Genomic DNA, 27375 nt, shown 5'->3' on the forward strand with positions numbered 1-27375 from the left:
AGGCATAAACAGAACAAGAAGGCATAAACAGAACAAGATAAAAAGCAGATGGGAAAAATAGAAAAAATGGCAATATGGTAGACTTTAAACTCAAACATATCAGAAACTATAGTAAACGAATAATTTCAACACCAGTTGTCAGATTATATTTAAAAGGCAAGACCCAAGCATATTTTGTCTACAAGAACTTTATTTTAACTTTGTATTTAATATTTTACCTTTTGTTTTGAAATAATTTTAGAGAAAAGATGGAAAAATAGTACAAATAATTCTTTTATCTTCTTGACCCAAATTCCTCATTTGTTAATGTTTTTTCATATTTGTTTTATCATTCCTAATCTTGCTTTTTAAACTCTCTCCTTTTCCTTCCCTCCCCATAGCTACCTTTTTATACCTACATGTGCATATATTTGTAATTTTTCTGAAGCATTTGAAAATCATTTGTAGACATGATGCTATTTTACCCCTAAATATTTCAGTGTATATTTCTTATGAACATTGTTTTAGAGATCATCATACACTCATGAAATTCAGGAAATTAAGACTGTCTCATACTGCTGTTTAATCTAGAGTCCTCATTGGGATTTTGTAAATTGTCCTATTAACGTCTTTTATTTTTAAAAAATTTTGGGTCCAGGGTTCAGACCCTCATATTTAATTTTCACTTCTCTTTAGTCTCTAATGTCGAACAATTGATTTGTCTTTCTTACCGTCTTAGAACTTTGACATTTTTGAAGAGTAGATGCCATTTATTTTATAGAATAACCCAGATGGACCCGGGCACGGTGGCTCATGGCCTGTAATCCTAGCACTTTGGGAAGCTGAGGCGGTGGATTGCCTGAGTTCAGGAGTTCGAGACCAGCCTGGGCAATACAGTGAAACCCCACCTCTACTAAAATACAAAACATTAGCAGGGCATGGCGGTGTGCGCCTGTAATCCCAGCTACTCAGGAGGCTGTGACAGGAGAATTGCTTGAACCCGGGAGGCGGAGGTTGCAGTGAGCCAAGATTGCACCATTGCACTCCGGCCTGGGCAAGACAGAGCAAGACTCCTGTCTCTAAATAAATAAATAAATAAATAAATAAAATAAACCCAGCTAGAGTTTTCTGATATTTATTCATTATTTGATTCAGAATTTGCGTTTTTGGCGGAATATTACTGAAGTTTGTGTCTCTCCCAGTGCATCCTATCAGGAAGCTCTTGATGTCTCGTTCCATTTTTCTCTTATAATTCGTAAGTGTCTTGCAGAGTACGTTGAGACTATGCAAATGTATTTTACATGAAATATGTTTTACATGAAATTCTGAATAGTTTTAGAATCTATTGATGATTCTTGCCTGGAGCAGTTATTGCGCTGGCTGGGTTTTTTAAAAATTCCATCACACTTTCTATGTTTCTTAGTTGACATTCTGACTGAAATTAAGATTGAGGTCATGGTTCATTTTTATCCAGGTATTTCACCATCGTTTGCACTGTCGTAAAAAAAAAAAATCACATGTGTGTAGTTAGGTCTATTCTGTGTCATTTACATGTCCCCAACAATCATTGAGCACTTCCTACTTTCTGGTACGTTAGGAGGTTCCAGGCTTGTTCTGTAATTTTCCTGCCACAGCCCTGGAACAACCTATTTCTCAAAAGACCCCTGCTTCATTTTAGTGGAAGATAATATTGAAAAATTAATCTTTATGTGCCATGCGTACTCATTACTACTGTGATGTATTAGGGTTCTCTTAGAGGGACAGAACTATTAGGATAAATATATAAAGGGGAGTTTATTAAGTGTTAATTTACACGATTACAAGGTCCCACAATAGACTGTCTGCAAGCTGAGGAGCAAGGAGAACCAGTCTGAGTCCCAAAACTGAAGAACTTGGAGTCCAGTGTTCGAGGGCGAGAACCATCCAGCGCAGGAGAACTCAGACGCAGGCTTGGAAGCTAGGCCCGTCTCTCTTTTCATGTTTTCCTGCCTGCTTTATATTTGCTGGAAGCCGATTAGATTGTGCCCACCAGATTAAGGGTGGGATCTGCCTTCCCCAGCCCACTGACTCAGATGTTAATCTCTTTTTGGCAACACCCACACAAACACACCCAGGATTAATACTTTGTATCATATCCTTCAATCTAATGAAGTTGACACTCAGTATTAACCATCACAAGTGGTGTCATTACTAGTGAGGTGTCATTGTCTCTAGACTCTCTTAGTAAAAGGAAGAAAATGTTTGTGTTTATGTGTATAAATATGTACAGTTTACACTAACATACTCCTGTTCTTGTATCTGTGTATATTAAAAACCAGGAGTTACTGATGCCTCCAGTTTTGATACAAAACCAGTGTTCTGTCTATTCTATTTCTGTCCATTCTCCAACAATTAGAAATCTGGCTCTAGTTATCTATCTACAGTAAGTGTATTGATTTGTTCAATCCTAGAATACAGATAAATTAACTTCAAAATTGACTGATACGGCCATAAAAAAAATGAGTACGGTGTCTGTTTAGAGTTCTTGTTTTTTCTTTAATCCGAGTGTATATTGTCAAAATACTATATTCTAAATTTACATGGGTTATAGTGTTCTTCATCTTTCTCTTCATCCTTCTCCCACCCCCACACCCATCTGCATTGTACATTTGAAATGAAGTTTGGTTGATTTGTTTCTATCTGTATTCCATGTAGGATTTTTACTCTACTTTTTGAATTTTTTAATTGCATAATTGCACATATTGATGGGGTGGGGTACATGTGATAGTTTGATACATGCATAGACTGTGTAATGATCAAATCAGGGTGTTTATCCATCACCTCGAACATTCATCATTTCTTTGTATTAGGAACATTTCTAGTCTTCTCTTCTCGTGACTTTGAAATATACAATATATGGTTGCTAACTATAGTCACTCTGCCCTGCTGTTAAAAACTAGGGCTTATTCCTTCTGTCTGTCAATAACTGCGCTTGAGCCCATTAGCCTACCTCTCTTCTTCCTCCCTCTCACACCAAAAAACAAATGCTTCCCAGCCTCTGGTGACTGTCATTCTACTCTTTACCTTCACAAGATAAACGTTTTTAGCTCCCTTCTGTAAGTGAGAACATGCAATATTTGCTTTTCAGTGCCTTGCTTATTTCACTTAACCTCCAGTTCCATCTGTGTTGCTGAAAATAACAGGATTTTATTCTTTTTTATGGCTGAATAATATTTCATCATGTTTAATATGTACCAGTTTTCTTTGTTCTTCCATCGATGGACACTTACGTTGATTTCATATCTGTGCTACTGTGAGTAGTGCTACCATGAACATGGGGGTGCAGGTGTATGAAATACTGATTTCCTTTGGATAAATAGCCAGTCGTGGAATTGCTGGGTCGACTCTCCTCTCTCACCATAAACAAAAATCAACTCAAAATGGATGAAAGACATATCTAAGACGCGAAACTATAAAACTACTTGAAGAAAACATAGAGGAAATGTTCCGAGACATTGATGTAAGCTAAGATTTTTATGGCTAAGATCTCAAAAGCATAAGCAACAAAAATAAAATATCCCCATTTAAAAAATTTACTTTTGTGCCATAATTTTTTTACCCACTGTCCTATATATGAACATTTCATTTGTGTCCCATATTTTGCAATTGCAGACAGTGCTTCAAAGAATAATCGCTTGCGTATGTATTTTCGTATTTTTGAAGGTTACACTCAGGGTAAATTCCTACAACTTGAATTGCTCAATCAAAAGATAAGTGTAGGTGTAATTTGTATTGTTGAAAGTATATGTTTAGACATGACTAACGGTTATATGAAAAAATGCTCAGCATCGCCAGTCATCAGGAATGCAGATCAAGACAAAGACGCGTTATCATCTCATACCCGTTAGAAAGGCTGTCATCAAAAAGACAGAAGACAACACATATTGACCAAGAGTGTGTGGAAAAGAGAACCCTGGTTCACTGTTGGTTTGAGTGTAAATTATGTAGCTATTATGGAAAACAGTGTGGCAGTTGCTAAAAAAAAAATTAAAAATAGAACAGCCATGTGATCCAGCAGATTCATAACTAGGTATATATACAAGAGAAATGAAATAATTATGTCAAAGCGACATCTGCATTCTCATGTTCATTGAAGCATTATTCACAGTAGCCAAGACAGGGAGGAATCAACCTAAGGGTTCATCAGTGGACACATGGATAATGAAAACGTGGGGATGTATGTGTGTGTGTCTATGTGGATTCTTAATGGTATTCCACACATATTTAGTGGAATACCATTAAGCCTTAAACATAAGGAAATCCTGTCATTTATGACAACATGGATGGACTTGGGGGACATTATGTTAAATGTGATATAAGCCAAGTACAGAAAGATGAATAATGCATGATCTCACTTAAATGGAGAATATAGAAGCAGAGAGTAGAATGGTGGTTACCAGAGCTTGAGGGTGGGGACCAGGGAGATTTGAGAGATGTTAGTCAAAAGACACAAAATTTCAGTTAGAAGGTGTAAGTTCAGCTTAGCAGTTTTTCGACTTTGTGATGGTGCCAAAGCACAATATATGTTCAGTAGAAACAGTATTTCAGATTTTGAATTTTGATCTTTCCTGGGCTAGCTGTGCAATACTCTCTTGGAGCTTTCAGTCAGCCACACAATCCAGAGAGTAAACGACTGATACTCTACCCTGTACCATGTTACCAGATGACTTTGCCCAACTGTAGGCTAATGTAAGTGTTCTGAGCATGTTTAAGGGGAGACTAGGCTACCTGAAAAGTAAGTTGGTATATTAAATACATTTTTGACTTATGATTATTTTCAACTTATGATGGATTTATCGGGACGTCACCTCATAAGTCAAGAAGCATCTGTATTGTATACTTGAAAATTGCTGAGAGAGTAGATTTTGTGTTCTTACCATAAAAAGTGATAACTATGTGAGGTGATGCATGTATTAGCTCAATGTAGCCATTCTACAATGTAGACATATTTTAAAATATGTTGTACATCGTAAATATATACAGTTTTCACTTGTCAAGTAGGGAAAGGGATAAAAAGTTTATGTTTAGGATAAATTCCTGGAAGTGGGATTGGTGAGTCAAAAGTAAATGCTGACATAGTTTCATTAAGTATTGTCAGATTCTCCTTCAAGGTCTGTACCACCTTGCATTCCCTCATCGGTGAAAAAGAGTACCTGTTTCCCACATCCTTTCCAACAGAAAGTGTTGTATTTTTAATTGTTGCTGATCTGATAGGTCAGAAATTTTATCACAGTGTAGTTTTAGCTGGTCTTTAATTATGAGTAACGTTAACCATCTCCTGGTATTTAAGAGCCATGCTTATATTTGTCTTTTGATGTTGTCTGTTCATGTCTGTTCTACCCATTTTTCTCTAGTGCTTTTAATTTTTTCTGATTGTTTTTAAGAGTTCTTTATATATTGGAGATATTAGTCTTATTTGCAAGTATCTTCTCCCTGTTCATCAGTAGTCTTGATTTTGAAGAAATGCACTTCCTCATAAGTATGCAATTAGGTTAAATGTAAAAAGACATAGGAAAACAAGCAAACATTAATCTTTAAAATGCTAGAGTGGTTATGTTACTTTCAGACAAAGTAGACTTTAGGACAGGGAATATTATCAGAGATAAAGAAGGACACTTTACAATTATGAAAGAGACAGTCCCCCAGGTAGATACAACAATCCCAAATTCTAATATTGGAGCATTAAAGTACATGAAGAAAAAAAAATGAGTAAAACTAAGGGAACAAACCCACAGTGATTACTGAAGATTTCAACATTCATCTGTTCATAACTGATAAAATAGATGGAAAATCAGTAAGGGTGTAGATTTGAAGAATACTATTAAGTAACTTGACCTAATAGGTATTTATTAAATACTACATCCACCAAGATCAGATTATATAAATTATACTGTCTGATTATAGCAAAATTAAATTAGAAATCGGTAACAGTGCAAATCTAGATATTTTATAATTGGGAATTAAACCAGAGCTTTTCAATACTCATGGGTTAAGAAAGAAATCATAAGGGATATTAGAAAATGCTTTGAAAACAAAAATATAACATATATTAGTCTGCTTGCGCTAGACTGCCATAACAAAATACCATAAACTGGGTGACTTAAAACAATAGACATTTATTTTCTCACAGTCTGGAATCTGGAAGTCTGAAATCAGGGTGCCAGCGTAGTCAGTTTACACTGACATCTGTTTTCCTAGCTTGTAGGTGGCAGCTGTTCCACCGTGTAACTCACATGCCCTCTTGGTGCGCGTGTGTGCATGGGGGCTTTCTGGTGTCCTTTTTCGTAAGGATACTAATCCCATTATATTAGGGCCTCCCCCCATAACCTCATTTAACCTTAATTGCCTGCTTATAGACCCTGTCTCCACATAATAGTCATAGTGGGGATTAGGGCTTCAATATAGGAATTTGGGAAGTGGGGGTGGTTGGGGGGAATTCACTTCATAGAGCAACATATCAAGTTTTCTGGAATTTAGCCAAAGCACTATTTAAATAGACATTTATAGCTTTAAAAGTTTATATCAGATAGAAGAAAAATTTTTAAATGAACAATTTACATTTCCGGTTTAAGACACAGAGCATCAACTTCAAGTAGAAGAAAATAAAGGATATACTAGAAATCAATTAAATAGAAAGTGGGAAAAAAATCAATGTAAACAAAAACTGATTATTTGAATCTAGCTAGATTGGTTCAGAAAATAAGGCAGACAAAAATCAGTAATGAAATAGGGGATATCACTACAGATCTTATAAATATTCAAAGAATGAGAGAAATTATGAATCCCTTCGTTCTCAAAAATTCAACAATTTAGATGAAGTGGTCAAATACTTGAAAGATACAAATTATTAAAACTCACCAAGAGAGAATAAGAAAATGAGTTTTTAAATATCTGTTAAAGACATAGAACTTACAATTTTAAACCTTTCCACAAAGAAAACTGCAGGTTCATGTGACTAAACTGGTAAATTCTATCAGACAACTAGTGAAAAAATACTAGTCTAAACTGGTAAATTCTATCAGACAACTAGTGAAAAAATACTAGTCTTACATAAACTCTTTTAGAAAAGAGAGGAATAGAATGTCTTTCCTTACACGTTTTATGAGGCGATTATTGCAGGCATTACAAGAAAGCTAGAAGCTACATCTCTTCAAACATATATTCAGAAATCTCTAACAGAATATTAGCAAATCAAATCCAGAAATGTATAACAAGGTAATGCATCATGACCAAAAGGGGTTTATCTTAGGAATGCAAGATTAATATTTGAAAACAATATAATTTTTCTTGTTAACAAAATTTCGGCTGGGCGCGGTGGCTCAAGCCTGTAATCCCAGCACTTTGGGAGGCCGAGACGGGCGGATCACGAGGTCAGGAGATCGAGACCATCCTGGCTAACACGGTGAAACCCCGTCTCTACTAAAAAATACAAAAAACTAGCCGGGCGAGGTGGCGGGCACCTGTAGTCCCAGCTACTTGGGAGGCTGAGGCAGGAGAATGGCGTAAACCCGGGAGGCGGAGCTTGCAGTGAGCTGAGATCTGGCCACTGCACTCCAGCCTGGGCGACAGAGCAAGACTCCGTCTCCCAAAAAAAAAAAAAAAAAAAAAATTTCAAAAACTTTTGTAATTATTTGAATAGATGTGGAAAAAGCCTGTGACAACATTCAGCATCTGTTCAGCACACGAAGAATAGAAAAGAATGTCTTTAACCTGATAAGGAGTATCTATGGAAAAGTAACAGTTAACATGATATTAATAGTGAAAGATTGAATGCTTTCTTTCTAAGATTGGGAAAGTGGCAAGGATGTCCACTTTCATCACTTACATTAAACATTGTACTGGATGTAGTAGTCATTACATTAAGACAAGAAGCAGAGATAAGAGCCATCAGATTGGAAAGGAAGAACAAAAAGGATTTTGTCTACACACCATGTGATTGTGTGGATAGAAAGTCCTAAGGAATATACCAAAAAGTAATACAGTCAATAATCAGAAGTAACTGATTTCTTCATAACAAGTACAAAAGTAAAATGTTGTAGAAAAATGTCATTTACAATATCATAAATCATTGCATACCTTGGGATAAATTTAACAAAACAATGTTGAGACCTGTACACTGAAAAATGTAATATAATAGAGTAATTAAAGAACTCCTAGATATATTGAGAAAGATCCTGCATTCATGGATTGAAAGATTGTGAAGATAATTCTCCCCAGATCGGTTTTAGATTAAGCAATTCCAATAGAAATTTCAACAGACAGTTTTTTTTTTTTCCACAAATTGATAAGCTGCTTTTCAAGATTAGATGGAAAATGTTAAGCATCTAGAATAGACCAAACAAGTTTTAAAAAGAATAAACAAATTAGAAGATTTAAATTACATGTTTTGAAGATCCAGTTTAAAACTTCTTGTCCATATGTGCCAAGGTAATTCAGTGACACAAGAATACTCTTTTTCAGTGGGGGTTACAATCCTAGTCTCTGACGACACAGACTTGAAACCAACAAAGATCAAAAGAGACAAAGAAGGGCATTACATAATGGTAAAGGGATCAATGCAACAAGAAGAGCTAACTGTCCTAAATATATATGCACCCAATACAGGAGCATCCAAATTCATAAAGCAAGTTCTTAGAGACCTACAAAGAGACTTAGACTCCCACACAATAACAGTGGGAGACTTTTGACACCCACTGCTGATATTAGATCAACGAGACAGAAAATTAACAAGGATATTCAGGACTTGAACTCAGCTCTGGACCAAGCGAACCTAATAGACATCTGCAGAAATCTCCACCCCAATCAACAGAATATACATTCTTCTCAGCACCACATCACACTTATTCTAAAATTGACCACATAATTAGAAGTAAAACACTCCTCAGCAATTGCAAAAGAACAGAAATTGTAACACACAGTTTCTCAGACCACAGTGCAATCAAATTTGAACTCAGGATTAAGAAACTCACTCAAAACCGCACAACCACATGGAAACTGAACAACCAGCTCCTGAAGGACTGCTGGGTGAATAACGAAATGAAGGCAGAAGTAAAGATGTTCATTGAAACCAATGAGAACAAAGACACAAAGTACCAGAATCTCTGGGACACATTTAAAGCAGTGTGCAGAGGGAAATTTATAGCACTGAATGCTCACAAGAGAAAGTAGGAAAGATCTAAAATCGACACCATAACATCAAAATTAAAAGAAGTAGAGAAGCAAAAGCAAACAAATTCAAAATCTAGCAGAAGACAATAAATAACCAAGATCAGAGCAGAACTGAAGGAGATAGAGACACAAAAAAATCCTTCAAAAAATAAATGAATCCAGGAGCTGGGTTTTTGAAAAGATCAACAAAATAGATCACTAGCCAGACTAATAAAGAAGAGAGAAGAATCAAATCGATGCAATAAAAAATGATATAGGGGATATCACCACTTATCCCACAGAAATACAAACTACCATCAGAGAATACTATAAACACCTCTACGCAAATAAACTAGAAAATCTAGAAGAAATTGATAAATTCCTGGACACATACACCCTCCCAAGTCTAAATCAGGAAGGAATCGAATCCCTGAATAGACCAATAGTAAGTTCTGAAATTGAGGCAGTAATTAATAGCCTGCCAACCAAAAAAAGTTCAGGACCAGACAGATTCACAGCCAAATTCTACCAGAGATACAAAGAGGAGCGGGTACCATTCCTTCTGAAACTATTCCAAACAATAGAAAAAGAGGGAATCCTCCCTAACTCATTTTATGAGGCCAGCATCATGCTGATCCAAAACCTGCAGGCACACAACAAAAAAAGAAAATTTCAGGCCAATATCCCTGATGAACATCGATGCGAAAATTCCCAATAAAATACTGGCAAACCAAATCCAGCACCACACCAAAAGGCTTATACACCACGATCAAGTTGGCTTAATCCCTGGGGTGCAAGGCTGGTTCAACATATGCAAATCAATAAACGTAATCCATCACATAAACAGAACCAGTGACAAAAACCACATGACTATCTCAATAGATGCAGAAAAGGCCTTTGACAAAATTCAACACCCCTTCATGCTAAAAACTGTCAATAAACTAGGTATTGATGGAACATATCTTAAACTAATAAGAGCTATTTATGACAGACCCACAGCCAGTATCATACTGAATGGGCAAAAACTGAAAGCATTCCCTTTGAAAACTGGCACAAGACAAGGATACCTTGTCTCACCACCCCTGTTCAACATAGTATTGGAAGTTCTGGCCAGGGAAATCAGGCAAGAGAAAGAAAGAAAGGGTATTCACATAGGAAAGGAGGAAGTCAAATTGTTTCTGTTTGCAGATGACATGATAGTATATTTAGAAAACCCCACCATCTCAGCCCAAAATCTCCTTAAGCTGATAAGCAACTTCAGCAAAGTCTCAGGATACAAAATCAGTGTGCAGAAATCAAAAGCATTCTTATACACCAGTAACAGACAGAGAGCCAAATCATGAATGGACTTCCATTCACAATTGCTTCAAAGAGAATAAAATACCTAGGAATCCAACTTATGAGGGATGTGAAGGACCTCTTCAAGGAGAACTACAAACCACTGCTTAGTGAAATAAAAGAGGACACAAACAAATGGAAGAACATTCCATTTTCATGGATAGGAAGAATCAATATTGTGAAAATGGCCATACTGCCCAAAGTAATCTATAGATTCAATGCTGTCCCCATCAAGCTACTGTTGACTTTCCTCGCACAATTGGAAAAAGCCACTTTAAACTTCATATAGAACCACAAAAGAGCCCATGTGTAGCCAAGACAACTCTAAGCAAAAAGAATAAGGCTGGAGGCATCACACTACCTGAACCTGACTTCAAACTATACTACAAGACTGCAGTAACCAAAACAGCATGGTACTGGTACCAAAACAGATACATAAACCAGTGGAACAGAAGAGAGACCTCAGAAATAACACTACACATCTACAACCATCTGATCTTTTACAAACCTGACAAAAACAAGCAATGGAGAAAGAATTCCCTATTTCATAAATGGTGTTGGGAAAACTGGCCAGCCATATGCAGAAAACTGAAACTGGACCCCTTCCTTACACCTTATACAAAAATTAAGATGGATTAAAGACTTAAAAGTAAGACCTAAAACCATAAAAATCCTAGAAGAAAACCTAGGCAATACCATTCAGGACATAGGCGTGGGCAAAGACTTCATATCTAAAACACCAAAAGCAATGGCAACGAAAGCCAAAATTGACACATGGGATCTAATTAAACTAAAGAGTTTCTGCACAGCAAAAGAAACTATCATCAGAGTGAACAGGCAACATACAGAATGGGAGAAAAGTTTTGCAATCTGTCTGACAAAGGGCTAATATCCAGAATCTACAACGAATTTAAATTTACAAGAAAAAACCAACCCCATCAAAAAGTGGGTGAAGAATATAAACAGACACTTCTTAAAAGAAGACATTTATGCAGCCAACAAACATGAAAAAAAGCTCATCCCTGGTCATTAGAGAAATGCAAATCAAAACCACAATGAGATACCATCTCATGCCAGTTCGAATGTTGATCATTAAAAAGTCAGGAAACAACAGATGCTGGAGAGGATGTGTAGAAATAGGAACACTTTTACACTTGGGGAATGTAAATTAGTTCAACCATTGTGGAAGACAGTGTGGTGATTCTCCAGGGACCTAGAACTAGAAATACCATTTGACCCAGCAATCCCATTATTGGGTGTATACCCAAAGGGCTATAAATCATTCTATAAAGACACATACACACATGTGTTTATTACAGCACTATTCACAATAGCAAAGACTTGGAGCCAACCCGAATGTCCATCAATGATAGACTGGATAAAGAAAATGTGGCACGTATACAACATGGAATACTGTGCAGCCATGAAAAAGGATGAGTTCATGTCCTTTGCAAGGACATGGATGAAGCTGGAAACCATCATTCTTAGCAAACTAACACAAGAACAGAAAACCAAACACTTCATGTTCTCACTCACAAGTGGGAGTTGAACAATGAGAACACATGGACATACAGAGGGGAACATCACATGCTGGGGCCTGTCGGGGGTTGGGCGGCTAGGGGAGGGATAGCATTAGGAGAAATACCTAATATAGATGATAGATTGATGGGTGCAGCAAACCCCCATGGCACATGTATACCTATGTAACAAAACTGCACGTTCTGCACATGTACCTCAGAACTTAAAGGATTAAAAAAAAAAAAGTCTTTTTCAACAAAGGATACTAGGCCTACTGGATATTTACAGTGAAAGAAAAAGTGAACTTTAATCTTTTAACTCACACCATCGCCATAATTAACTTAAAATGGACAATAATAAATAGGCTCATATCTAAAAGTTAAAGGTGTAAGACTTAGAATAAAACCAATCTTTTCATAGAAATATTTGCAAACTGGACAAAGTTTTAAAATACCAGAAACACATACCATGAAAGACAAAATGAGGCTGGGCGCAGTGGCTCACACCTATAATTCTAACACTTCAGGAGGCTGCCGTGGGAGAATCACGTGAGACTAGGAGTTTGAAACTAGCCTGGGGAGCGTAGACCCTGTATCTACAAAAAATAATAATAAATTAGCTAGTTGTGGTGGTATGTGCCTATAGTCCCAGCTACTTGGGAGGATGAGGCCAGAGGGTGGCTTGAGCCCAGGAGGTCAAGACTGCAGTGACCCATGATTGGACCACTAACTGCACTCCAGCATGGGCGACAGAGTGAGACCCTATCTCAAAAAAGAAAAATCATCATTTCGACCTCATCAGAATTAAAAACTTAGGCTTTTCAAAAGAAACCATTAATAAAAGGAAAAGGTAAACCAGGACCAGGGTAAAAATATTTGCAGCACATAACAGACAACTCTTACAACTGAATGAGACAGACATCCCAGTTAAAAAAACTTTCCACAGACATTTACAAAAGAAGGTACCTAATTGTACACCAAGGAAGTGGAAAGATGGTCAACATTATTCATCATTTGGGAAATGCAAATTAAAACTAAAAATGCATTTATGGGAGAATATATATCATATAGGAAAAGTCCTATTCATTTCTTTTAAATCACTGTTTATTTAGCTGGCTCTTTAATAAAAATCATATTTGACATCAATTTTAACTGCTGGTGACTTTCATAGTTTTACTAGTAAAAGCACTTCCTTGCCCACCTCTTATTTGTGACCGTAATGTTTGTGGATCAAGATGCAAAATAGTGGCTCCTAAATGTGAGGATGCTTAAAAATGCAGGTTTCTGGGGTCCATGCTGCTTACAAGGAACTAGATTCTGGAGGTGGGGCCCTAGAATCTGCATTTCCACAAGCATTGTAGGTGTTTATGATGCAGGTACATCACAAACAATTGTTTTAAAAATGCTGGGCCAAAGAGTATCTGTTGTTTAGGTAGTAGTTGGTCCTAGGAAAACATTTGAAACTCCCAGAGACCCAAGAAGCCCTATGTCTGATTTGGGAGTTTCCTGCTCAACTTTGACCTGACAATTCAACAGGCAGTACGACCATTCCCGCAAGATTTCTTGTCTCTTCAGCTGTTTCCTAGCTTGAAATCAGAAAATAGTCTCCATCTCCATATAAATAAGATTTTAGTGAAAATTTATTAAACCAATTGTATTGAGACTTCAGAACATATATAATCATTGCAGAAAGCATAAAATAATGCAATATACTATCATAATGTCTCAGATTTTGTTGCTTTGAAATTGTCAAAGGGTGAGCCCAGCACACTGGCGTGCTGCACCTGTAGTCCCAGCTACTCAGGAGACCAGCTAGGGCAACACAATGAGACCCCTGTCTCTCAAAAATAGTAATAATAATAATTTTAAAAATCAGGAAAAACTACAATGACATTAGCAAAGGCTACCGTTCTTTATATTGCAACTTCCCCCATTTGTCAACATTACATATTTGCAGACATTTGCTTTCTGTTAATAAAGCACTAGACAGTGCCATGCCCTTTCTAAATAAACATGGGTAGCAACCATTTGAATCAGCTGTGGAGACATGACAGCTGTGTTACTGCATTTTTGGTTTAGTTAACATAGGATTGTACCTGTGTCAGCTTGCATTGTACTCACTCGGGTATTAAACTGTTCCTTAGATATAGATCTGCTATTGTTTTGAAAATATGCTTTTATTTATGAGATAATCATATTTGATATACTGTTTCCTGTGTCTCATTCTGTGAGCACTTTGTAAATATCACAGTACAGTTGCTGGACATCACATCTTTGAAGCATTTTACAGGAGACAAGACATAAAAAATAAAATTAAGGATTTGAAAGGAGGAATCAAATTATTACTTGCAGATGATTTGTCTGCAGTGATCATTCGAGATAGTGCTCATTTTGGCAGCACATGTAGCAACAGTGGAAAATCAGGGGAGAATCTAAACAATTAGAATTAAACTCACCAAGGTGATTAAGATCAGTATGTGAAAATCAGTAATACCCTTGAAAATCTTCCTCTTCCCACTTCCAACCCATTCCTCCCACGTCATGACTGTGTATCCGGTGAAAATCTTAGAATGAGTTACCCTTGATCCCTCAAAATCAGTCCATCAGCACAACCAGTTTTCTCAAGCTTCCAAATATATTCAGAACCAGCCACTGCTTGCTACTCTCCCTTGCAGCCACCCTGGATTGTAGCCGCCATCACCAGTTGCCTGGAGCACTCCAGGACTTCCCTGCTTCCCACTGTTGGGCTCCTACAGGAATTTCTTTGGTTCTTCACAAAGTAGCCAGAATTAACCGTTTAATATGTGTGAGATCATGCTACTCCTTGCTGAAAAACACTGTAGTTTGTTACACTTAGAATAATCCATGCTCCTACAAGGAGACCTGGCTCTTATACCTCTGAGCTCAGCTCCTACCTCCTACTCCTCCCTCACTGCACAATGGTCACTTAAGCCTCCTTGTTCAACTCACCAAATACATTCCTAACTTTCTTCCCCTCGATCTCTGCCGTTCAGGTCTTGGCACTAGTGTCGCTCCTCAGAGAGGCATTTTCGGTTCCAGCCACAGCCCCGGGGTGTTTGATTTTTCTTTATACACACCTCTTCACCTAATATATTCAACTTCTGATCCCCCGACTAGGATGTTACTGCCATGACAGCAGCCGCTTTTCTTTGTTCCCCACTGTAGCCCCAGCCAATAGAGAGTACCTGGCACAGGGTACACATTCATACGTTTGTATTCAGTGGATGGGGTATATACTGTTTTACCCCTCCTGGCCACTTTAGACATTTCCGTTTGTAGTTTGCAGAACAGTCTCTTGGCTCTGTGAGAGAAAAACACTGTCTTAATCTCCTTTTTCTCCAACATCTAAACAGTCCATGGAATTAATATATAGGAATTGTATATTATATGTAGGAATATATATTACATTATAGGAATATATATTATATAGGAATATAATATAGGAATTAATGACATACAGTTATGCCTTATGCTTTATTTTTACTTTATTAAGATTTATGTAAATTTGAGTTTCATACTAATAAAACTGATGAGCTGAGGAGCGTCTCTTGTTTTAAAGGAGCCAAAGAGTAGTGCTGTTATATCACATCTAAGAAGGGCAGAAAGCAAGAAGGAATAGATGCCTATACTGACTGTTGCAAGGAATTGTGCCTTCGTTTCCCAGTGTCTTTAGTTTCGTTCTTTAGTAAAATGTAATCTTACATCTGGTGCTTGCTTTCTTTTTTTGTTTGTCATCTTTTCTGTTCAACATATGCAGAGGGGTTCTCAAGCTACACAAAAGAATGTTCTAAATTGGTAGGGCTAAAAACATGTTTGGATTTTATTACCTTCAGCTAAATTATTCCACTACTCAGATTATTTAATCTTTGTAGAATTGAATTAAAGCCAAATTTCCTCCATATTATGAATGTCCTTGTCTATTTCTAATTATTTCCTATATCTCCTAAATCCTAGATATTTTCTCTGATTCCTGAATCCTCAATGAAATTACTATATCATTTCAAAGCTTATGTTACTATGAATTTCAGTGATGATGGAAATAAAGTAGCCTCACAAAATGGGTTTTGCTCTGACATCATTTCCTAGAACAAAAACATCAAAATCTACTATTTTGAAACTTAGTGGCTGACTGAATTTCTGACTTTCTCAGTATATAAACACTGTAGGCATGTGAACCACCTCCCCCCTCACCAAAGGTCATTTATGTTTTATGTCAGTGTTAGCCCCTGATGATATCTGAGGTTTGCTATTCAGAAATCTGTTTCATTGAGAAGTTGGGTATCAGGTGGGTTAGTTAGAAGAGGCTACTGAAATATTGAGGCCAGGACATCAGAGATCAGTTCTAGTGTATTCCAAACTTTCAAATGAAATAGATATTTCAGTTCTTGGAAATCTCTGTCTCAGATTCATTTTTGTTTAGTCCTTTGCCACTCTAGTTAACAATACGATCGTGATTTTTGCCTTCATATATTGTCTGCTAAATGTATGTTGTTGTATCAACTCTTTATTCATCATACATGTATCAAAAAATCCAAGTGGCCTATTAAAGTGTATCGTTACCAATTATACCAACCAAATTTCAACATTCAGTCTGCCTGAGCATTTTCTATTTTCATATCCTTTGAAGAAGAAAAATACTCCCACTTTTTCATTTTCTAAAACGCAATCTTTATTGGTTTCTGCTAATTTAAAAAGTAACACATATTTCTGATTGTTAGACTCAGTTTTTCTTAAAAAATGCATTGTTATGACAAAAGTCAACTGTCTGAATAGAGTTTGGGGAAACATATATTTTGAAGAATTGCTTCTTATGTTGTTTTCTTTTTATTCACAGTATATCTCTCTACCGGGGGAACTGCAGGCCCATACGATTTGAGCCACCAATGCTGGATTTCCATGAACAGTAAGTTTAAAATGTTTGAATTTCCCATTAAACTATTATATGTATTTTACATGCATTTGTCTTGTCTTCTGCCTGTGTTATATCTATATGGGAAAGTTACATGTTCTAGTCATCAGGAAAACAAATGATACTGAATGCAGTTTGGAAATGGGAAGCAAGTATCTATTAGGAGTCTAACGTACACTATTTTAGGAGTCTAACGTACACTGTTTTAGGAGTCTAACGTACACTATTTTAGGAGTCTAACGTACACTGTTTTAGGAGTCTAATGTACACTATTTTAGGAGTCTAACATGTAGTGTCTTTAAAGCTTGAAAAATACTCTCATGTTGTAGTCTCTGGTTCAGAGAATCTTTGGAAATGGCAAAGAACTTACCATTAGCTGTTTTGATTAGCACTTCATTTTTATTTGTACTATTTAAAAATCTTCTTGTGAGGCCGGACGCGGTGGCTCAAGCCTGTAATCCCAGCACTTTGGGAGGCCGAGGCGGGTGGATCACGAGGTCAGGAGATCGAGACTATCCTGGCTAACACGGTGAAACCCCGTCTCTACTAAAAATACAAAAAACTAGCCGGGCGAGGTGGCACATGCCTGTAGTCCCAGCTACGCGGGAGGCTGAGGCGGGAGAATGGCGTGAACCCGGGAGGCGGAGCTTGCAGTGAGCCAAGATCACGCCACTGCACTCTAGCCTGGGACCACAGCGAGACTCCGTCTCAAAAAAAAAAAAAAAAAAAAATGTTCTTGTGAATAAAATATATTCTATTTGTTTAATATATGTGCTTTTAATATACAAGCTCTTATATATCACCAAATAGTATTATCAGCAACCCAAAATGGCAAGTAAAAGCAGATGCACAGACAGACATGGTTCAGTCACAGAACTGCCTTGAGGAGCTAAGCAAACCACTGCACACCCTCCCCCAAGCAGGAGAGACCCCCTAGCCTCTAAGCACCTAATATACCCAAGGGCCAGCAAAGCAGCTACGTACCTGCACTCAGCACCTAAGAAAGAGCCCCACAGTGTTCCCCCAAGATATTTCCTTGGCCTGCCCAATGGCCCTGCACCTGAAATCAGGGCCTGAAAAACAGCCCTGTGGGCAGCCACCAGCAGACACACCTGCATACCAGCTGAGCAGCTCTGTGCCTGTGTCTCAGGCCTAAGAAATAGCCCTCTGGGTCGTCCCTATCAAACATGTCCCCACGCCAGCCAAGCAGCCTTGTGCTCACATCCTGGACCTCAGAAACAGCCCCATAGGCTGCCCCTGGCAGACACGCTTCACAGCCATCTAAACTCCCATGTGTCTGCTCCCCCATCGTGAGAAATAGCCCCATGGGCCACCCCAAGCCAACAGACAGCCAAGCCATCTGAGAAGCCGTGAGACTGCATCCCAAGCCTGGAAAACAGCCCTGCGGGCCATCCCTGGCAAACACACTCCCAGTTCAGCTGAGCAGCCTCAGTGGGCTCCCAAATGTCCCTTCACAGATTCTCCAAAAAGAGTTTTTTCATCCTGCTGAGTCAAAAGAAAATTTTAACTCCGTGACATAAATCCACACATCACAAAGCAGTTTCACAGATAGCTAGGCCTGAGAAACAGCCCTTTGGGCTACTCCTGGCAGGCATACTCCCACGCCATCCAACTAAACACATGCTTATGCTCCTGCCCAGAGTGACAGCCCTGTGGTGTACAGCCAGACCCTAAGTTGGCTAGATTCCAAGCTGCCTAACCCGCTGCATGGATGCACACGTCCCTGACCTGAGAAAGCCTTGTGAGCCCACCCTCAACAAAGCTGCACCACTGCCACCACAGACTCTCTCAGCCTAGGCTGCTGAGATACTTGCAGACGTCAGGTGTGACTCACAACTGAGGAAAGTACACAGAGACTACACTACAGTGCCCACCTAGACACAGATGCACCAAAGCCAATGCACCCCACCAGTCTGACTTTCCAAGACCCATTTATACAAATAAGTCTTTCCTGTGAAATGTACTCCGTAAAATTGGAAGAAATGACTTTTCTACCAGATGCATAGAAATCAACATGGGGACACATCAAATATAGAAAAGGAAATATGACACCTCCAAAGGAAAAAAATAATTCTCAGTAACAGACCCCGGTCATAAGAAAATATGCTAAATGTCAGAGAAATAATTCAAAATAAACTTAAAGAATCTCAATGAGATACAAGAAAACACACAGTTCAGCAAAATCAAGAAAACAATTTATGATTTGAATAAGAAATTCAACAAAGAGATAGGTAACATTAAAAAAAACCAAACAGAAATCCCAGAGCTGAAGAATTCAATGAGTGAAATAAAAAATACAGTCAGGAGCTTCAACAACAGACTAAACCAAGCAAAAGAAAGAATTTCTGAACTTGAAGACAGATCTTTTGAAATAACACAGGCAGACAAAAGAAGAAAAAACGGTGAAGAAAGCCTACAGGATGTATCGTATACCATGAAGTGAGCAATGTGGTCATTCCAGAAGGAGAAGAGAAAGGAGAAAAGTGTAGAAAATACACTTAATGAAATAGTAGCTGAAAATTTCCCAAGTCTTGAAATTCGAGATGGACATCCAGGTCCAATAAACTCAGAGAATTCCAATTAGAGTCAGCCCAAACAGGTTATCTCTGAGGCACGTTATAGTCAAATTACCAGATGTTAAAGGCGAAGAATTCTAAAAGCAAGAGAAAAGTGTCAAGTCACATATAAGGGAATTCCCATTAAACTAACCGCAGATTTCTCAGCAGAAAACTTACAGGCAGGGAAAGAATGGAAATGATACATTAAAAATACTTAAAGTGGGGGTGGGGGACCTGTGAGCCAAGAACACTGTACCCTGCAGAGCTACATTTCAGAAATGAAAAAGGAGTAAAATCTTCCACAAACAAGCAGAAATGAAGGAAATTCATCACTGCTAGACTGGCCTTACAAGAAATTCTCAAGGGAGTCTTATATCTGGAAATGAAAAAATAACCACCATTATGAAAACATGTGAAGCTATAAAATTCACTGGTAGAGTCCAGACACAAAGAAAGGAAAAAGAGTCAAACTGTATCAATGTGGAAAACCACCCAAACACAGAAAAACCATAAGAAAGGAAGTACAGAACAAACGATAAAACATCCAGAGAACAATGTGACAGGAACAAGTCTTTACCTGTCAATAACCTTGAATGTAAATGGGTTCAGTTCCCCCATTTAAAAGATATGGACTGGCTGAATGGATAATACACCCAACTATACACTGCCTGTAAGAAACTCACCTCACCTGTAAAGTCATACAGACTGATAGTGAAGGGATAGAAAAAGATAATCCATTCAAATGGAAACCAAAAGCCAACAGGAGTGGCATTAGTTATATCAGGCCAAACAGGCATCAAGTGAAAAGCTGTAAAAAGCAACAAAGAAGGACATTATGAGATAAAGGATCAGTTAAGCAAGATAATATAATAGTTGGAAAAATATATGCACCCAACACTAGAGCACCCAGAAATAAAAAGCAACTATTAGATCTAAAGGGAGAGATAGACCCCAGTACAGTAATAGAATTGGGGATTTCAACAGCCCACTCTCAGCATTGGACAGGTCGTCTAGACAGAAAATCAACAAAGAAGCATTGGATTTAAAGTACACCATCAACCAAATGGACCTAACAGACACTTACAGAACATTTCACCAAACAGCTGCAGGATACAATTTCTTTCATCAACACATGAAGCATTCTTCAGGATTGATCATATGTTAGGACACAAAACAAATCTCAAAAAAATTTTTTTAATTAATTTTACCCACTATCTTATCTGACCACAGTGGAACTTAAAACTAGAAATCAGTAACAAGAGGAACATTCAAAACTACAAATACATGAAAATCAAACAACATGTTCCTGAATGACCAATGGGTGAAGGAAGACATTAAATGGTAAACTAAAATATTTCTTGAGACAAATGAAAATAGAAATACAATATACCAAAACCTATGGGGCATAGCAAAAGCAATATGAAGAGGCAAATTTATGTAACAATAAATCCTACATCAAAAAACTAGAAAGGTTTCAAATAAACAACCTAACGATGCATCTTAAAGAACTAGAAAAGAACAAACCAAAGCCTCAAAATTAGTGGAAGGAAATAAGTAAGATCAAAGTAAATGAAATTGAGACTAAAAATACCTACAAAAAGTGGGGAACATCTGTATTTATTTGTTGAGTTATAAAAATTATATTATCTCAATATACCATTTTTATAATCTGCTTTTTAAACTTAATATATTGTGCATACTTTAAAAAATTCCATTGAATTTTCTCTTATGTTATTTTATAGTATTAAAAACATCAAAATGTATGGGTATATTTGTTAAATTCACTTATTTTTAATTGTTTTAAACTTTGTATTTTGTGATCAGTGCTGAAACTGATGATTTAAACACAACCATAACTATTTGCGTTTCCTCAAGAGAGAGTCTTAATGAAAGGATATACAGAATATTAAAGTTTTAAGTTAACCTTTAGCCTCGAGAACAGTTTGGTATCATGAACAAGGAGCAACTTAAAGAAATAAAAGAATTAGTCTGTGACCAGTGAGGAAATAAATGGGATTTCTCATAGAGACTATTACTAGTCATAGAGAACGTGAAATCTCATGAGCTGAGAGAAATTGTGGAAGAAGCGTGAATGGATAGATGAACTCCAGTACAAGCAAGGGTCAGGTGACACAGTAAATGTATTCGAAGCATAGCAAAGGAGTATAGTTAATAAGACTGTTCCCCGAAGCAGCACGTTTACATGCTGCTCCAAAATAGTGGAAACAAACAAAAAAACTGCGATGGTCTGAGTGTTTGTGTCCTCCCAAAATTCGTATGTTGAAACCTAATCTCTGATGTGATGGTGTTCAGAGGCGGAGCCGTAGGAGGTGTTTAGGTCCGGAGCGCAGACCTAATCTCACAAATGGGATGAGTGGACTTGTAAGAGATGCCCCATAGAGCTACTGTCCCCCTTCTACCATGTGAGGACCCAGCTAGAAGGTGTCACCTGTGACCCAGAAAGAAGGCTCCACACCAGAACCCAACCAAGCCGACGCCACGATCTCAGATTTCCCAGCCTCTAGATTTATGGAAATAAATTTGTCATTTATTCTGCTATAGCAGCCCAAAAGGACTGAGCCACCATTCTACTATTATTTAAAACTTTTCTGTATCAAGTCAGAGAACACCTAGTGGAGTTTATGTTTCACAAGTGTAGAAGTGGATCTGTAGATGTAGGGGTTGGGGCAGGTGTGAACCAACGTGTGTAAGGGTTCAATCAGAGAGGCAGAACCAGTCAGATTTTAAATGAATGTGTATGTATATATACACGCACATGGATTTATAATAAGGAATTGGCTTATACAGTTGAGAGAGCTGGTTAAGCAAGCTCAAAGCCCACAGGGCCAGGCAGTCAGGAAGGGAAGATAGCGGACTGGAGCCCAAAGGGCACACACTGAAGCTTCTTGTCCACAGATAGGTATCCAGGGAAGATCCTGAAGAAAGGAGAGAAATTGCAGGTCTAGCTGCTGTTTGAAGCCTCTTGGCTGAGACAGGGCCTAAGCTTTCTTTGAAAGGGCTTCCCAGTGACTAAGGCAGACTCACCTAGAATAATCATTTTTATTAACTTAAAATCAACCTATTAGGGACTTCAATGATGTTTGCAAAATCTCTCCCAGCAGCACTTAGGTTAGTGTTTGAATAACTGGGAAAAGGTATATTATGCTACAAAATAGGGGCTATCTTCCTTTTCTCTTCTGGCTCCGAGGAGATAATATTACTTGTAACTCACCCAACCAAAAACATACTAGAAAGGGAATTCTGGGGACTGTAGTTCAGCCCAGCCAAGTTGATACCACAAAGCTACCCCATAGATACAAACAAAGAGTTTCCTAAATTTAGAACTTCTGACTCTAGAAAATGAAGAGAGATGTGGTTGAAAGAATTTGCTTAGCAATTTTAAGTTAAGGTTCTTTTTTTTTTTAATTGAGATGGAGTCTCGTTCTGTCGCCCAGGCTGGAGTGCAGTGGTGCAATCTCGGCTCACTGCAAGCTCCTCCTTCCGGGTTCACGCCATTCTCCTGCCTCAGCCTCCCGAGTAGCTGGGGCTACAGGCGCACGCCGCCGCGCCCAGCTAATTTTTTGTATTTTTCGTAGAGACGGGTTTCACCATGTTAGCCAGAACAATCTCGATCTCCTGACCTCGTGATCCACCCGCCTCGGCCTCCCAAAGTATTGGGATTACAGGCGTGAGCCACCGCGCCTGGCCAAGTTAAGGTTCTTTTTATGAAACTTGAAAGTAGTCTTGGGACAAAGAAAATGAAATTTGTACATTTTCACTGCAGAAAGTAAATTATCAATGTCTTCAGAAAGTGGCTGCTAAAGGAAATCAGATATTTTAGAATATATACTCTTTTAAAGTTATTGTATGTTTTTTCCACTCTCAGAAGCATACAACTTGTTGATTCAAGTTTTTTCCTGCATTAACTACATTTATTTTTGCCCCCACAAATCTCTGCTCTTTTTAACATGAATGTTATTAAGTGAAAAAAGATTAGAATACCATAATACAGAATGGCCCCTCTTAATACCTGTTAGTTACCTATTCAACATCTACCCCCATCCTTTTTCCCTTCCCCACCCCCGCCGCCCCCAATTATCCAGCCTTCAGGCCTGGCACCCTGTCCCTAGCTCAGGGGTAAATCTTGATTAATCAAGACAGTTGTAATAATTCCATTCTTCTTGCTTGTGGTCTGTTCAAGGGTGAATGTGACCCAGTTTTACTCTATAATATGAGGGCAGGTCAACTGAGGTGTTTCTGGGGAAGGATTTTTTTTTTTACTCTATAAAAAGTCACAGCCAGATGCCATGGCTCACGCCTGTAATCCCAACCCTATGGAAGGTCGAGGTGGGAGGATTGCTTGAGCTCAAGAGTTTGAGACCAGCCTGGGCAACATAGTGAAACCCAATCCCTACAAAAAATTTTTTAAAAGTAGCTGGGCATGGTGGTGTGCGCCTGTAGTCACAGCTACTCAGGAGGCTGCTCAGGAGGCAGAGGTTGCAGCGAGCTGAGATCACACCACTGCACTCCAGCCTGGGCAACAGAGCCAGACCCTATCTCAAAAAAAAAAAAAAAAAAGAAGTCACAAGAAAGAAATACCCATCTTTTATGCCAGATAACTGTCTGCACGCAGTGCCTAGGGTACTATGGCATTCTTCTTGCAATCAGTGAGGGGTTCTAGCCTGAGGACTGATACCATGAAGTCACCAAAGACAGGCATTTTGTCTAACAGAGTGGAAAGATGGAAAGAACCTGCATCTTTCATAATGTTGTTAAACTACTAAATTAACCCTGGAACTGCCCTACTTTAGGTCTTTTTGTTTGGTGACACTTTGATCTGTTGGAGAGTGCACCGCTGACCTCTTCCTCCCTCTCAGATCTTTCCCTGCCTGTACCCTTGTGAACCACTGTCCATGTTTTCCTCCTGTGCCTGAGGCTATTTTTTAAATTATCTTTCAAGGGTTTATGTTCCTCTGCTTATCCCCAAATTGTGGCTGTGTGCAGCTGCGTTTCTTTCCTCACCTCATTTCAGCCAACTCTGCACCTTCTTACTAGGTGGGCTCTTCCATGCCTTTGGCATATGCCTGTAATCTCCCAGTCTCTGTCATACCCCTCCCTCACCATGTGTCTCCAACACCACCCTAAACTCACCATGTCTTGCTCTTCTGTATCCCCAGTCCATGAACGGTACCATAGTCACCAAAGCCAGAATCTTCAGGCTTCCTGGATTCTTCCCTTTCCCTCCCAGCACTCCATCCCCTTCCCTGTCAAATCCATTCGAGGAAGGAAACCTGTGAATTGTTCATGTCTGTTCTTCTCTAATCCTCACTCCTCACCCCTCTCCTCTTAACTCCGGTTCACATCATTGCTCGTCTGGACTGTTACCATATGCCTGCCACTTTCTAGTTCAGGATTCGTGCTGCTCACAGGAAAATATCTTTCACGTCAAAATCTGAGCATGTCATTTTCCCCACTTCCTCTCCGCAGAAATTCCTTTAATGGTTTCCCATTTGCTTTCAGGATAAATGCTAAATTTCTTATTATAAAACTTGCCTTTTTACCTTCCTTGTATGTCCTCCACACCTATGGAGAACTACATGTCATTTCCCGAAAGCACTGATCTTCCTCAGGGCTGGGCGTGTTATTAATACCTTGAGTCTCCCCTCTGAAGATAGTTTTTTTGTGGAAGTTTTCATACATACAGGAAAGTGGAAAGAACAAATAATGTATGTACTTTTAACATAAACTCAGGTGTTGTTACCATTTTTGCATATTTACTTTATACTTTTGTTTTCGAATCATTTGAAAGCAGCAGACCTCATGACTTTCGTTCCTAATTCTTTAGCACGCACTGCCGTACAGCTGATCCTTCAACAACATGGCAGGTTAGGGGCATGGGCTCCCCACCACTGCGTAGTTGAAAATTCACATATAACTTTTGACTCTCCAAAAACTTAACTACTAACAGCCTACTTTTGACCAGAAGCCTTACTGATAATATAAGCAGTCAATTAACATATATTTTGTATGTTATAGGTATTGTATTTACTGTATTTTTACCATAAAGGAAGCTAAAGGAAAAATGTTAAGAAAACCATAAGGAAATTCCCATTCATTTAGTGGAAGTGGATCATCATAAAGGTCCTCACCTCGTCTTCACATTGAGTAGGCTGAAGAGAACGTGGTGGTCTTGCTGTCACAGGTGTCAGAAGCGGAAGAAAATCTGTGTGGACTCTCACAGTTCAAACCCATATTGTTCAGGAGTCAACTGTATAAGAACATTCTGCATAACTACAGTGCCATTATTGACATTGTAAGAAAATTAATAGTAATTATGGAGTGCTTTTAATCTCCCTCTGTTTTCGTCAAGGCTGTAGTTGTTCGCTTTTAAGTGACAGAAATCTGAAACTAATTCAGGCAAAAACGGGAATATATTGGAAGACTGAGAACCGTAATATATCTGCAGGAAAGTCAGAGATGCAGCTGGCACCTGGGAGCAACAGCATTCACTTGCTCTGACACCCCCAGGAGTCTTCTGTCTCTTATTTCTGCGTCCCTGTGTATTGGCTTCTCTCTCACTGCCAGTATCCTTTTCCTACAGCAGTGGGAAGAAGTTCGCTGACTGCTCTTCGGCCTTGCATTCTGTCTTCCCTCCACTGGGAAGCTCTGTTGTAAAGCAAGCCTTTCCCCAGTCTAACTGGCAGGGGCGGACACTGCCTTCTCTCTGCTTCCATGGTGGTGTTAGTCCTGCTGAGATGAGATGGAGCCCCGCCCAAAATTTGGTTCAGATATCAAGACTGTTGATGTCACACATGGATACACACCAGCAGGATGAAAGGTTTATTATACTCACCAAATGAAGCTTTTATTTATTTTATTTATTACACTCACCGAAGGTCATCTAGGGGATGACCATGGTAGGCAGATGTGAGAAAGGGCTGGAGAGAGCAGAGAAATACTAGCTTGGTTTTTGTTTCTTGTTTTTGTTTTGGTTTTTTTTTTTTTGCTCATTATGTTTGTTTGTTTTTAATTACTTTAAGTTCTGGAGTACATGTGCAGAATGTACAGTTTTGTTACACAGGTATACATGTGCCATGGTAGTTTGCTGCACGCATCAACCCGTCACCTATGTTAGGTATTTCTTCTAATGTTATCCCTCCCCTAGCCCCCCAGCCCCTGAACAGGCCCCGGTGTGTGATGTTCCCCTCCATATGTCCATGTGTTCTCATTGTTCAACTCCCACTTACGACTGAGAACATGCGGTGTTTGGTTTTCTGCTCTTGTGGTGGTTTGCTGAGAATGATGGTTTCCACCTTCATCCATGTCCCTGCAAAGAACATGAACTCATCTTTTTTTATGGCTGCTTAGTATTCCATGGTGTATATGTGCCACATTTTCTTTATCCAGTCTATTGATGGACATTTGAGTTGCTTCCAAGTCTTTGCTATTTTGAATAGTGCCGCAGTAAACATATGTGTGCATGTGTCTTTATAGTAGAATGATTTATAGTTCTTTGGGTATATACCCAATAATGGGATTGCTGAGTCAAATGGTATTTCTACTTCTAGATCTTCAAGGAATCGCCACACTGCCTTCTACAATGCTTGAACTAATTTACACTCCCACCAGCAGTATAAAAGCGTTCCTATTTCTCCACATCCTCTCCAGCATCAGTTGTTACCTGACTTTTTAATGATCTCCATTCTAACTGGTGTGAGATGGTATCTCATTGTGGTTTTGATTTGCATTTCTCTAATGACCAGGATGATGAGCTTTTTTCTTTATGTTTGTTGGCTGCATAAATGTCTTCTTTTGAAAAGTGTTCATATTATTTGCCCACTTTTTG

General features: G+C 38.5%; 1 protein-coding gene across 4 annotated transcripts in view; it reads left to right on the forward strand.

Annotated features, from left to right (window-relative positions):
• The window catches only part of TMEM131 (transmembrane protein 131), a 252616-nt gene that overhangs the window by 97508 nt on the left and 127733 nt on the right, over positions 1 to 27375 (forward strand). For all 4 annotated transcript variants that reach the window (XM_003909005.4, XM_009184705.4, XM_009184706.4 and 1 more), the window contains exon 4: positions 16876 to 16944. In XM_003909005.4, the coding sequence (XP_003909054.1) occupies positions 16876 to 16944 (69 nt within the window). The remainder of the gene's footprint in view (positions 1 to 16875; positions 16945 to 27375) is intronic.

Source organism: Papio anubis, chromosome 14 (genome assembly GCF_008728515.1).
Source record: "Papio anubis isolate 15944 chromosome 14, Panubis1.0, whole genome shotgun sequence".
Classification (NCBI taxonomy): domain Eukaryota; kingdom Metazoa; phylum Chordata; class Mammalia; order Primates; family Cercopithecidae; genus Papio; species Papio anubis.